The sequence below is a fragment of the Anomaloglossus baeobatrachus genome, chromosome 3 (genome assembly GCF_048569485.1).
Source record: "Anomaloglossus baeobatrachus isolate aAnoBae1 chromosome 3, aAnoBae1.hap1, whole genome shotgun sequence".
Taxonomy (NCBI): domain Eukaryota; kingdom Metazoa; phylum Chordata; class Amphibia; order Anura; family Aromobatidae; genus Anomaloglossus; species Anomaloglossus baeobatrachus.
Window position 1 is genome coordinate 222,820,169 of NC_134355.1, and position 15,248 is coordinate 222,835,416.

Below are 15,248 nucleotides of genomic sequence, written 5' to 3' on the forward strand. Positions count from 1 at the left end.
GAGTAAATCTTGCTTAAGAGCGAAATGGGGGTACCTTACCTGGGCACCGGGCAGCTGTGCTACCCTGTCAACTACTGTCACCCGACTCCGGGCATGTATTAACGTAGGGTCCTGGAGTTGGGCTGTCCCAAACGTATCCGGGGACGCCTCCAACTCCGGGATAGGCTCGACCGTCTCAGCCTCTCCTGCCAATACCTCTAGGGGTGACCTATCGGGTTCACACTCTGTCCCTATCATGGTGACCCCTACGGCAGGCGTCCCGGATTCAGTATTGTAGGGCTCAGGTCCCGGACTGATCAATATCTGAGGGGACTTAGGGGGTCCCCTCCATAAAGTCCAAAAATAGGGCAGATCCCTTCCTAGGATCACGTCATAAGGAAGAGTGTTAAGAAGTCCCACCTCATGTTGCACCTGACCGCAAGGTGCTGTGATGGTGACAATCCCCGTGGGATAGTCTCGGCGGTCCCCATGTATGCAAACCACCCCCACGGTACGTCCGGTGGCCTTTACTTTAGCCCTTAGGGTTGATCGCACAAGGGTCACTAAGCTTCCGGAATCCAACAATCCTGTAACCGGACATCCATTCACCTGTATTTGGCACAAGTGGGGCTCCATCTCTGGGGAGACCAGGTCAGCGGTACACACCACCTGAGCATACATTGAACCCCGCAGGGTAACCCCACAATCCATGGGCTCCGTGGTGAGTGGACACTGGGCTTCCATATGTCCCACCCGCTGGCACCGCCAACATCTAATGGGGACGGAAACCCCCTTGACGGGTTGTCGTTTACGGTACAGAACCTTCCGGACCTCAGGAATGGCGGGCGCGGCCTCAGACGGGACGGTAGGGGACTCCTGTACCGTTGTCAGCGGTGGGTCTTTGGCCCTAGGTTTGGAGGGGCCGGACCGACGGGCGGTACGCAAAGTCTCAGTGTCCCGTATCAAGCCCTGCGTAGCCACATGCCGCTCTACCAGGGACACTAATTGGTCGAGGGTACTCGGGTCACCCTGTCCTACCCACCGTTGAACGGTGACGGGTAAAGTGCGCACAAAACGATCCACTACTACCCTTTCCACCATTTGCGCCGGGCTCAGTGTGTCAGGCTGCAACCACTTTTTTACAAGATGCAACAAGTCATAGGCCTGGGAGCGTACGGGTTTGGCTTCCTCATAGAACCACTGATTTACCCGCTGAGCCCGTACATAGGTATTCACCCCCAACCGAGCCAGTATTTCGGCTTTCAGGGTCACATAGTCAATGGCGTCCTCGGTACAGAGGTCCAGGTACGCTTTTTGGGGTTCCCCCGTCAGATAGGGCGACAATACCTCAGCCCACTGGGGGGTCGGCAGCTTTTCCCGCTCGGCCACCCTCTCAAACACCACCAGGAACGCTTCCACATCATCCCCCGGGGTCATCTTTTGCAACGCTTGTCTCACCGCTTTCCGGACGCTGCCGTCGTCACCCGGTCCCGGGGTTGTTGCTTCCGGTCCGGCACGGATCGACTTGGCCAGGAGGACCATCTGTTCTTGGTGCCTCTGTTCCTGCAATTTCAAGGATTGCTGGTGCTGTTGCTGCTGATGATCCAACGTCCGGATCAGGTGTGTATTCATCTGTTGTTGCTGTGCAGTAGCCTGAGCCAGCTGCTTTAGTATGTCCTCCATGGCGTTGCCGGGTTTGGGCTGTAGTATAGCCGCTTGAATCCAGGACATGTGTTACCGGTTCACCAGAAATGGAAGCTACACCTCACCGGGCTGGCATGCCCGCCGATTCTCCACCATATGTGAGGTAGCGTGGTCGGCTGCGCAGCAGAAGACACGGGATCCAGGCATTAAGGTTCACAGCACACGGTTTAATGTCCAAACAAAAATCCACAACAAGATACATGTGCCTCTCCAGCAGAGAACTCAGGGAGTTCTGTTCACTCCCTCACACCCGGCACACCTGCCCTTGTTCCTGTTTCCATTTAACCCTTCCTTCAGCCTGTAGGGAAACAGCATTAACCCTAGAGTGGATTTACTTTCTATCATGGAGTGAGCACAACCGGGGCGAGACATACCGGCCGTCATAGATAACCCCGGTCACAGTCTCACACTCGGCAATGGACAGTCCTCCTTCTTATACCCCTGAGCTCTCCATTCAGACCATTGGGGTCTTCACGATTGGTGGATAAGACTGGGCTCTTATTGGCTAGATTTCAAGCCGTATACAGAATATCCCAGTAATAATGGTCAATGGCAGAGACGAGGGAGAGACGGCTAAGTTAAATCGCATCCAGCAAACACATCGTAATACAATGGGTGTCTGGCCTTCAGTGGCCAAAACAATTACATGAGTCAACAAAAACGTCAATACTAAACTCCCAAGAGTCTTGTAGAACAATGAGGCATTATCCCGCATCTATAAACAAACTGTCTTCATGTCTGGCTGAATTTTAAGAAAGTTAACCCATGCTAGGCACTGAGTGTCCATGTCGTCACAGGGGGTATATAGCAGGATGGGGGTATATAGCAGGATGCGGCCATACACCAAGATGGGCTACAAAGCAGGATGCGGCCATATGCCAGGATGGGGTATATAGCAGGATGCGGCCACTTGCCAGGAATAGGTATATAGCAGGATGGGAGCACATACCAGGATGGCAGTATATAGCAGGACGTTGTCTATACCAGGATGAGGGACATATATATATATATATATATATATTACCCCCATAACAGTGTCAGCAGCAGATCCTCGCCCCATAACAATATGTCATGACCACATTTTTTGCTTAAAATTTTATTTTCCTGTTTTCCTGCTCTAAAACCAGGGTGCGTCTTATGGTCCGATGCGTCTTATAGTCCAAAAAATACGGTAGTCTGTCCACATTGTCACTGGAGAGACACGTGCGCTTATCTGCCAGCACACCTCCAGCAGCACTGAATACACGTTCCGAGAGAACACCGGCTGCGGGACATGACATGATCCCCAAGGCGTAAGTGGCAAGCTCAGGCCACCATTTTTCCAGATTGGATGCCCAAAATGAGCAAGGCTCAAGTTGCACAGTCATGGCATCAATGTTCACTTGCAGAAACCCCTATATCTGTGTCTCCTCCTCCTTTTACTCGTCCAGCTCTTTTCTTTCAGCATGAATATATGTACTTGTCACTTTTCCATGTGTTTGTGATGTCTTCTGAGTTGTTTATCACTTTTTGGACACCTTAGAAGGTGTTTTCTATGTGTTTGTATGTATTTGTGTTTGCCTGCCATTATTTTCAATGGGGCTCGAAGGTGTTCGTCGAACGTTCGACGAACCGAACTCGAACACTAGGGGGGTGGCTCATCTCTAGTGCACACACAACTTAAACTAACCAAACAACGTGCCCGAGGGTATCCTGTCCTAGGGACAATTAATGCGATTGCACCATAGATGTTTAATCAAATATAATTTTATTGGGAAAAAATATAAAAAAACATTAAAAAAAGTGGAAAACAGGGAGCCACCAGGAGGGACGCTAACCACTATACAGAAGCCGATAATACCCATATTCTTGATTATCAAAACCACCAATTATTATTATGCGTTACAATTATGCAAATGGTGTCCATTTATGTACATATAATGTTAATAAGGCAATGCCAGTATCCGTTCGTTTATGGACAAAAGTTTATACATATGTTACAATTACTAAATTGCACCCAGTGAACTAAAGAATAACAATCCTAAAACCGCATCCACTAAAAACTGGATCTGTATATCATAAATTATAATTATAATGTACACCGTACACAGAACCTATTAAAGTGCTGTGTGCAAAAAGGAATAACACACTATTTGTTAAATATGACCCATCACATGATATACCTGCATGTAGGGGAAGAAGCAATAAACCACGGCTGTATGCCTTGATTCGCTTACATATGTATAAGTGGCCAGCTAACTGTGCTCCCATGAAACCTCAGCAATGGATTAGATATTTAACAAATTATCTTCCCCACATGCAGATACACCATGGACATGGCGTCACTATACCTGAAGCAAAAGGTCATACTCACAATAATGTAAAGAAACAGTCCATTGATAGAAATAATACCACTCAATACGGCATTACCTTGTAACAATCAGCAGCGTTGGTGTGTCCCTCCTGCAGGGACATGCCAACGTTGCTGATTGTTACAAGGTAATGCCGTATTTAGCAATGTTATTTCTATCAATAGAATTTTTCTTTACATTACTGTGAGTATGACCTTTTGCTTCAGGTATAGTGACGCCATGTCCGTGGTATATCTGCATGTGGGGAAGATAATTTGTTAAATATCTAATCCATTGCTGAGGTTTCATGGGAGCACAGTTAGCTGGCCCCTTATACATATGTAAGTGAATCAAGGCAAACAGCCGTGGTTTATTGCTTCTTCCCCTACATGCAGGTATATCATGTGATGGGTCATATTTAACAAATAGTGTGTTATTCCTTTTGCACGCTGCACTTTAATTAGTTCTGTGTACGGTGTACATGTGCAGATATTTTATGATATACAGATCCGGTTTTTAGTGGATGCGGTTTTAGGATTGTTATTCTATAGTTCACTGGGTGCAATTTAGTAATTGTAACATATGTATAAACTTTTGTCCATAACCGAACAGATACTGGCATTTCCTTATTAACATTATATGTACATAAATGGACACGATTTGCATAATTGTAACGCATAATAATTGGTGGTTTTGATAATAAAGAATATGGGTATTATCGGCTTCTGTATAGCGATTAGCGTCCCTCCCGGTGGTTCCCTGTTTTCCACTTTTTTTAATGTTTTATATATTTTTTCCCAATAATATGATATTTGGATAAACATCTATGGGTCAATCACATTAATTGTCCCTAGGGCGGAATACCCTCAGGCACGTTGTTTGGGGAACTTAAGATAAAGTTCAGTTCTGGACGCAGACTTGACCCGAACTTTATTGACAGTCATTGATTTGATAGTTGGACTCTCCATCCGCATACCGCCAGCCATAAACCGAATACTTCCAAGGGAGAGTGGGCTGGTTTTATCATTTTTTTTTTTTTTTAGCACACTACATCCAATAACACTATTTTTGCTCCCAGTGTGAGACCTCACATTGGGCCGAGCACCAAGCGTACTCAAGCACAGCAATGCTTGTTCAAGTGGTCCACATATGTAAAGCATATCAACACTGATTTTTTTTTTTTTTTAAAAAAAGTTTGTGTTCGGTACAAACACTGAACTTTAAAGTTCGGATCCGCTCATCTCTACTTTTAAGTCAAACAACGGGCCTGTTCTGATTATTTGGAAACAAAGGCTTATTGCAACACTTATTTATTTTGATGGTTGGCCTGTTTGTCTTAAGGCCCAGTCACACTAAACAACTTACCAGCAATCCCAACAACGATACAACCTGATAGGGATCGCTGCTAAGTTGCTAGGAGGTCGCTGGTGAGATGTCACACTAAGCGACGCTCCAGCGATCCCACCAGCAACCTGACCTGGCAGGGATCGCTGGAGCATCGCTACACGGGTTGCTGGTGAGCTGTCACACAGGTAGATCTCACCAGCGATCAGTGACCAGCCCCCAGCCAGCAGCGACGTGTGGAAGCATGCTGCCCTTGGTAACTAAGGTAAATATCGGGTAACCAACCCGATATTTACCTTGGTTACCAGCGCACACCGCTTGGCGCTGGCTCCCTGCACTCCTAGCCAGAGTACACATCAGGATTAATTAACCGATGTGTACTCTGCTACGTGTGCAGGCAGCAGGGAGCCGGCTTCTGCGGACGCTGGTAACCAATGTAAATATCGGGTAACTAAGGAGCCCTTTTATTGGTTACCCGATATTTAGCTTCGTTACCAGCGTCCACCGCTCTCACACTGCCAGTGCTGGCTCCCTGTTCCCTGCACTCCTAAGCACAGTACATATCGGGTTAATTACCCGATGTGTACTCCAGCTACGTATGCAGGGAGCTGGCACTGACAGCTGAGGGCGGCGAACGCTGGTAACAAAGGTAAATATTGGGTAACCAAGGAAAGGGCTCCTTGGTTACCCAATATTTACATTGGTTACCAGCGTCCGCAGAAGCCAGCTCCCTGCTCACTGCACATTTAGTTGTTGCTCTGTCGCTGTCACACACAGCGATGTGTGCTTCACAGCGGGACAGCAACAACTAAAAAATGGTCCAGGACATTCAGCAACAACCAACGACCTCACAGCGGGGGCCAGGTTGTTGCTGGATGTCACACACAGCAACATCGCTAGCAAGTTGTGCCTCAGCAGCAATGTTGCTAGCAATGTTGCTTAGTGTGACGGTACCTTTAAGGGGGATTTACACGCTGCGACATCGCTGGCATTCACACCCGCCCCCGTCGTTTGTGCGTCACGGGCAAATTGCTGCCCGTGGCGGACAAAATCGCTAGTACCCGTCACACATACTTACCTTCCTAGCGACGTCGCTGTTGGCGGCGAACAGCCTCTTTTCTAAGGGGGGCGGTTTGTGTAGGGTCACAGCGATGCCACGCGGCAGGCGTCCAATAAAAGCGGAGGGGCAGAGAGCAGCCGCATGAAAGTCACGCCCACCTCATTGCCGGAGGACGCAGGTACGGTGTTGTTCGTCGTTCCTGGGATGTCACACGTAGCAATGTGTGCTGCCTCAGGAACAACGAACAACCTGCGTCAAAAATCAGCAAAGATGTTTGGGAAATGGACGACGTGTCAACAATCAACGATTTGGAGAGTATTTTGCATCGTTAGCGGTCGCTCGTACGAGTCACACGCAAAAACGTCGCTAACGAGGCCGGATGTGTGTCACGAATTCCATGACCCCAACGACATCTCGTTAGCGATGTCGTTGCGTGTAAAGTGGCCTTTAGGCTGTGTGGCTAAGCAATTTTTGCCTTTTTCACTATATAGTGTTCTAAGAATTAAAATGTGCTGGGTCTCTCCATTTGATGTTAGTATATTTTATACAAAAAAATACATTTTTTTGTGCAGATTGAGATAAGATTTAGCTGCCAACAGATACATTTTTTTTAAATATGAAATGTGCTTGATTTTGGTCTCTTTTAGATATTGTAGAAGAAAAAAGCGACTCAGAGCTGTTCTTAGAAGCATCTGAAGACGAGTTACATTTGAATGTTTCCCATGTAAAAAAAGAATTTCAAAGTGAATTATTAAAAATCATGTTTGAAGGAATCATGCTCTCATTTGTATGTATAATTTTTATTTTATATTGCCAAACATATTTTTACTTTATATTTGACAATGCCACTTCTTAATGTTTGTGCTATTCCTTGTTCCATATTTTCAGGAAACCAGTTAAAAAAAACTCATAGCCCATGATATCTGTAGACTGCAGGTCATATGAAGTGTTTGATAGGCCTTTTAACTTCTATTTAGGCATACACAGAATTCTCATTTTTATTATTTACTTTTTTATTGAGATGTAAAAAGAAGCCGGTAACACATGAACATTCAAGTCTAGGCCTATTTAGGACAACTGTACAAGATACAATAATAGATCAGTCATTCTAGATTAGTCAGTCAGTCTAGATACTGAGGGCTTATGCCTTAATACAAAATCTGAGGAAAGTGCTGTAGAGACAGTGACGGCATCAGGGCCCTGATCTTACAGGGATATTGCGACAATAAAACTTTCACAACACTTATCTAAGGCTTATTAACTTAAACTCAACTTAAGTTTGTTTTTGTAGTTGTCCTGTTTCTTTTTATACAAGGTATATGTGCATCTTTACATACGTTGTTATACCACGTCTGATGATGAAACTTCTCAAAAGCTTGCTTTGTAACGTTACTTATTTTATTTTTGTCAGCCATTACAAGGAATCATAATTACAAAATTATATCATTTCTCTTACTGAGAGCAATCAATCTTTCTTCAATTAACTAACAGAGTACCAAAACCTCGTTTATTGTATAAAGTCCCAACACAGCAGGAAGCATAGTTTCCACAGGTTAAGCATCTACATCTGTGCATCCGAAAATGGCCCACAACAATAGGTAGCAAAAATGAAAGCGGAAAATAACAGGCACTAGAAAAGATTACGTAGAACACATCTAATGTTAAACAAGAGAAGTCTATGAATTTAACGTACCAATAACTCAGCAGGAATGAGGAGAGGAGAAATGTAATATTTAGCTATACTTTCTAAACTCAGGAGGGCCCATGAAATCATGCCAAGGTCTAAAAAAAGAAAATATCATTGCATTTTAAAATGCTGCATTGCAAATACTTATCAAATATCATATTTGTCAACTAATATAATATGTTCACATGATATTCATGAAAATTAACAAGGTGCACTAAATCCAAATACACATCAAGATTGGAAATACCAGGTGAACACAAAGCAATAAATAGTAAGGAAATATAATTTTTATGTTTTATATTATTACACTGTGCACAGAATTATTAAGCAAATGAATATTTTGATCACATGATACTTTTTATACATGTTGTCCTACTCCAAGCTGTATAGGCTTGAGGGCCAACTACCAATTAAGTAAATCAGGTGATTGCCATCTCTGTAATGAGGAGGGGTGTGGTGTAATGACATCAACACCCTATATATAGTGTGCTTAATTATTAGGCAACTTCCTTTCCTTTGGCAAAATGGGTCAGAAGAGAGATTTGACTGGCTCAGAAGAGAGATTTGATGGGCTCTGAAAAGTCCAAAATTGTGAGATGTCTTGCAGAGGGATGCAGCGTGATCATCGAACAATCAAGCGTTTCATGGCAAATAGCCAACAGGGTCGCAAGATGCATGTTGTGCAAAAAAAGGCGCAAAATAACTGCCCATGAATTGAAGAAAATCAAGTGTGAAGCTGCCAAGATGCCATTTGCCACCAGTTTGGCAATATTTCAGAGCTGCGATGTTACTGGAGTATCAAAAAGCACAAGGTGTGCCATACTCAGGGACATTGCCAAGGTAAGGAAGGCTGAAAAACGACCACCTTTGTACAAGAAACAGAAGATAAAACGTCAAGACTGGGCCATGAAATGTCTTAAGACTGATTTTTCAAAGGTTTTATGGACTGATGAAATGAGTGACTCTTGATGGGCCAGAGGCTGGATCAGTAAAGGGCAGAGAGCTCCACTCCAATGCCAGCAAGGTGGAGGTGGGGTACTGGTATGTGCTGGTATCATCAAAGATGAACTTGTGGGACCTTTTCGGGTTGAGGATAGAGTGAAGCTTGACTCCCAGACCTACTGCCAGTTTCTGGAAGAACACTTCTTCAAGCAGTTGTACAGGAAAAAGTCGGTATCGTTCAAAAAAAACATGATTTTCATGAAGGACAATGCTCCATCACATGCATCCAACTACTCCACAGCGTGGCTGGCCAGTAATGGTCTAAAAGATGAAAAAATAATGACCTGGCCCCGTTGTTCACCTGACCTGAACCCCATAGAGGACCTCTGGTCCCTCATAAAATGTGAAATCTACAGGGATGGAAAACAGTACACCTCTTGCAGGTATATGTATATATGTATGTATATGTATATATATATATGTGTATGTATACAGTACAGACCAAAAGTTTGGATACACCTCATTCAAAGAATTGTATTTATTTTCAGGACTCTGAAAACTGTAGATTCACATTGAAGGCATCAAAACTGTGAATTAAAACATGTGGAATGAAATACTTAAAAAAGAAGTGTGAAACAACTGAATATATGTCTTATATTCTAGGTTCTTCAAAGTAGCTACCTTTTGCTTTCATTACTACTTTGCACACTCTTGGCATTCTCTTGATGAGCTTCAAGAGGTAATCACCGGAAATGGTTTTCCAACAGTCTTGAAGGAGTTCCCAGAGATGTTTAGCACTTGTTGGCCCTTTTGCCTTCACTCTTCGGTCCAGCTCACCCCCAATCAATCTCGATTGGGTTCAGGTCTGGTAACTGTGGAGACCAGGTCATCTGGCGTAGCACCCCATTACTCTCCTTCTTAGTCAAATAGCCCTTACACAGCCTGGAGGTGTGTTTGGGGTCATTGTCCTGTTGAAAAATAAATGATGGTCCAACTATATGCAAACCGGATGGAATAGTACGCCGCGGCAAGATGCTGTGGTAGGCATGCTGGTTCAGTATGCCTTGAATTTTGAATAAATCCCCAACAGGGTCACCAGCAAAGCACCCTGTAATACTATTTTATGTACTGAGGATTTCGATTGCGTTAGGGCAATGACAACCAGAGACGAGTTCTTGGTGCAAAAGACGTTTTATAATATGTAACCGCAGTATGTGCACAGAACAAAATATACACAGTAATATGTAACCGCAATATGTACACAGAACAGAATATACACAGTGGAACATAAACACAGTAAATACCTGCCGGGTTCAGAGCAAAGGGGAATTCCCGGGGCCGCGCACTGGACTCCCCCAGGGAGACCACCAGGAGCGAACCCCTATACAGGGGCTGTCTGGCAATCACCCCAGAAGGCCCAAATGTACAGCAGCCGGAACACAAAAGGGCAACAGATATAGTCCAAAACATGTCCGTACGTGATGTGAGTCCTAGGGTGGATATGAACGGAAGGGACCAGGCAGAAGTGCCGACCAGAGACGGCAGACAGAGTCCGAGCACAGTTGGATGAGAGGTGAAGTCCAGAGCTGGTATCAGGTGTTTCAACCGGATCCAAACAGCAATCAGGAGTTGAGAGCAGCAGGGCAGGAGTAGACAGGAAGCAGTATACTCAGGCAACTAGACTAAGCTTAGGGGCGGGCTTTTAAACAGATGAACAGGAAGTAGGGCAACAGAACAGAAAACTCCATGTTAACAAAGGGCAAGAGCCTTCAAAAGAAACTGGAAATCCCGGAACTCTGACACACCCCCACACCATCACACCTCCTCCATGCTTCACGGTGGGAACCAGCCATGTAGAATCCATCCGTTCACCTTTTCTACAAAGACACGGTGATTGGATCCAAAGGTCTCAAATTTGGACTCATCAGACCAAAGCAGATTTCCACTGGTCTAATGTCCATTCCTTGTGCTCTTTAGCCCAAACAAGTCTCTTCTGCTTGTTGCCTGTCCTTAGCAGTGGTTTCCTAGCAGTTATTTTACCATGAAGGCCTGCTGCACAAAGTCTCCCCTTAACAGGTGTTCTAGAGATGAGAAGGTGTGTCCAAACTTTTGGTCTGTACTGTATATGTGTGTATATATATACCAATGTATGTAAAGCGCTGTGGAATTAATAGCGCTATATAAATGAATAAAATTATTATTATTATTATTATTATTATATATATGTATATATATATATATATGTGTGTACGTATATATATATATATATATATATACACAATATATATATACACATATATACACTGCATATATACATACATATATATATGTATATATATACATGCACATATATATATATATATGCACATATATATACACGCACATATATATTTTATACATATACACACACACACACGTGTATGTATATATATATACATGTGTGTGTATATGTATAAAATATATATGTGCATGTATATATAAGTGCATGTATATATGTATGTATATACAGTGTATGTGTGTGTGTATATATATATATATATATATATATATATATGTATTCTGCACACAAAACACACAAAACAAATAGATATAAATGTAATTATAATGTCTGTCTCCCCCTCTGTATATATCTCTCTGTCTCTCTCTATCTCTTTGTCTCTCTGTCTCTTTCCCTGTCTGTCTCAATCTCTTTCGCTGTCTATCTATCTCTGTTACTTTCCCTGTCTGTCTCTTTCCCTCTCTTTCCCTGTCTGTCTCTTTCCCTCTATTTCCCTGTCTCTTTCCCTTTCTTTCCCTGTCTGTTTCGCTGTGTCTGTTTCTTTGTCTGTCTCTTTACCTGTCTGTGTCTGTCTCTTAACCTGTCTCTCTCTTTCCCTCTCTTTCCCTGTCTGTCTCTTTCCCTGTCAGTCTGTCTCTTTGTCTGTGTCTGTCACTTTGTGTCTGTCTCTTTCCCTGGCTGCATTGTGACACACCAACATTCCATATAAGGGCGTGGCTTCGCATTCTAATGAATTTCTGGCTGCACTGTGGCTCCCAGCTCCATTCGCTTTAATGGAGGCAGGTTTTTTGGCGAATAACTGTAAAGCGCGGGGTTAAAATTTCCCCTAAAAACATAGCCTATGACGCTCTCGGGGTCCAGAAGTGTGTGAGTGCAAAATTTTGTGGCTGTAGCTGCGACGGTGCAGATGCCAATCCCGTACATACACACTTACATACACACACACACACATACACACATTCAGCTTTATATATTAGATATATACAGTATATATATATATATATATATATATATATATATATATATATATATATATATATATATATATATATAGATAGATAGATAGATAGATAGATAGATAGATATGTATATATATATATATATATATATATATAGATATAGATAGATAGATAGATATGTATATACAGTGCCTTGCGAAAGTATCCGGCCCCCCTAAATTTTTCAACCTTTTCCTACATTTCAGGCTTCAAACCTAAAGATAAAAGTTTTAATGTCATGGTGAAGAATCAACAATAAGTGGAACACAATTGTGAAGTTGCTTATTTTAAACTTATAAAATTGAATAAACTGAAAAGTGGGGTGTGCGATATTTTGTGTCCCCTTTACTTTCAGTGCAGCAAACTCACTCCAGAACTTTATTGAGGATCTCGGAATGATCCAATGTTGTCCTAAATGACTGATAATATTAAATATAAGCTACCTGTGTGTAATTAAGTCTCCATATAAATGCACCTGCTCTGTGATAGTCTCAGTGTTCTGTTTAAAGCAGAGAGCAAAAGCACAACAGGCAGGTCCGTGATACTGTTGTGGAGACGTTTAAAGCCGGATTTTGTTGCAAAAAATATTTCCACAAGTTTAAACATCCCAAGAAGCACTGTGCAAGCGATCATATTGAAATGGAAGGAGCATCATACCACTGCAAATCTACCAAGACCTGGCCGTCCCTCAAAAATTTTATCTCAAACAAGGAAAAGACTGATCAGAGATGCAGCCAAGAGGTCCATGATCAATCTGGATGAACTGCAGAGATCTACAGCTGAGGTGGGAGAGTCTGTCTATAGGACAACAATCAGTCATGCACTGCACAAATCTGGCCTTATGGAAGAGTGGCAGGAAGAAAGCCATTTCTCAAAGATATCCATAAAAAGTTTGCCACAAGCCACATGGGAGACACACCAAACGTGGAAGAAGGTGCTCTGGTGAATTGAAACCAAAATTGAACTTTTTGGGCACGATGCTAAACGATATGTTTGGCGTAAAAGCAACACAGCTTATCACCCTGAACACACCATCCCCACATTCAAACATGGTGGTGGCAGCATCATAGTTTGGGCCTGCTTTTCTTCAGCAGGGACAGGGAAGATTGTTAAAATTGATGGGAAGATGGATGGAGCCAAATACAGGACCATTCTTGAAGAAAACCTGTTGGAGTCTGCAACAGACTTGAGACTGGGATGGAGATTTGTCTTTCAACAAGACAATGATTCCAAATATAAAGCAAAATCTACAATGGAATGGTTCACAAATAAACTTATCCAGGTGTTAGAATGGCCAAGTCAAAGTCCAGACCTGAATCCAGTCGAGAATCTGTGGAAAGAGATGAAAACTGCTGTTCACAAACGCTCTCCATCCAACCTCACTCAGCTCGAACTATTTGCAAAGGAAGAATGGACAAGAATTTCAGTCTCTCGATGTGCAAAACTGAGACATACCCCAAGCAACTTGCAGCTGTAATCGCAGCAAAAGATGGCGCTATAAAATATTAACTTAAAGGGGACGAATAATATTGCACGCCCCACTTTTCAGTTATTTATTTTTTAAAAAAGTTTAAAATAAGTAATAAATTTCATTCACCGTCACAATTGTGTCCCACTTGTTGATTCTTCAATATATGTATATGTGTATATATATATATATATATATATATATATATACAGTTAGGTCCAGAAATATTTGGACAGTGACGCAAGTTTTGTTATTTTAGCTGTTTACAAAAACATGTTCAGAAATACAATTATATATATATAATATGGGCTGAAAGTGCACACTCCCAGCTGCAATATGAGAGTTTTCACATCCGAATCGGAGAAATGGTTTAGGAATCATAGCTCTGTAATGCATAGCCTCCTCTTTTTCAAGGGACCAAAAGTAATTGGACAAGGGACTCTAAGGGCTGCAATTAACTCTGAAGGCGTCTCCCTCGTTAACCTGTAATCAATGAAGTAGTTAAAAGGTCTGGGGTTGATTACAGGTGTGTGGTTTTGCATTTGGAAGCTGTTGCTGTGACCAGACAACATGCGGTCTAAGGAACTCTCAATTGAGGTGAAGCAGAACACCCTGAGGCTGAAAAAAAAGAAAAAATCCATCAGAAAGATATCAGACATGCTTGGAGTAGCAAAATCAACAGTCGGGTACATTCTGAGAAAAAAGGAATTGACTGGTGAGCTTGGGAACTCAAAAAGGCCTGGGCGTCCACGGATGACAACAGTGGTGGATGATCGCCGCATACTTTCTTTGGTGAAGAAGAACCCGTTCACAACATCAACTGAAGTCCAGAACACTCTCAGTGAAGTAGGTGTATCTGTCTCTAAGTCAACAGTAAAGAGTAGACTCCATGAAAGTAAATACAAAGGGTTCACATCTAGATGCAAACCATTCATCAATTCCAAAAATAGACAGGCCAGAGTTAAATTTGCTGAAAAACACCTCATGAAGCCAGCTCAGTTCTGGAAAAGTATTCTATGGACAGATGAGACAAAGATCAACCTGTACCAGAATGATGGGAAGAAGAAAGTTTGGAGAAGAAAGGGAACGGCACATGATCCAAGGCACACCACATCCTCTGTAAAACATGGTGGAGGCAACGTGATGGCATGGGCATGCATGGCTTTCAATGGCACTGGGTCACTTGTGTTTATTGATGACATAACAGCAGACAAGAGTAGCCGGATGAATTCTGAAGTGTACCGGGATATACTTTCAGCCCAGATTCAGCCAAATGCCGCAAAGTTGATCGGACGGCGCTTCATAGTACAGATGGACAATGACCCCAAGCATACAGCCAAAGCTACCCAGGAGTTCATGAGTGCAAAAAAGTGGAACATTCTGCAATGGCCAAGTCAATCACCAGATCTTAACCCAATTGAGCATGCATTTCACTTGCTCAAATCCAGACTTAAGATG

General features: G+C 43.0%; 1 protein-coding gene across 6 annotated transcripts in view; it reads left to right on the forward strand.

The window, feature by feature from the left end:
* Nucleotides 1-15,248, forward strand: part of LYST (lysosomal trafficking regulator) — a 1,763,279-nt gene that overhangs the window by 975,984 nt on the left and 772,047 nt on the right. For all 6 annotated transcript variants that reach the window (XR_012751618.1, XM_075339737.1, XM_075339736.1 and 3 more), the window contains exon 29: nucleotides 7,065-7,204. Coding sequence is in view for 5 of the 6 variants with exons in the window: in XM_075339737.1 (XP_075195852.1) it covers nucleotides 7,065-7,204 (140 nt within the window). In the remaining variant the exon portion in view is untranslated. The remainder of the gene's footprint in view (nucleotides 1-7,064; nucleotides 7,205-15,248) is intronic.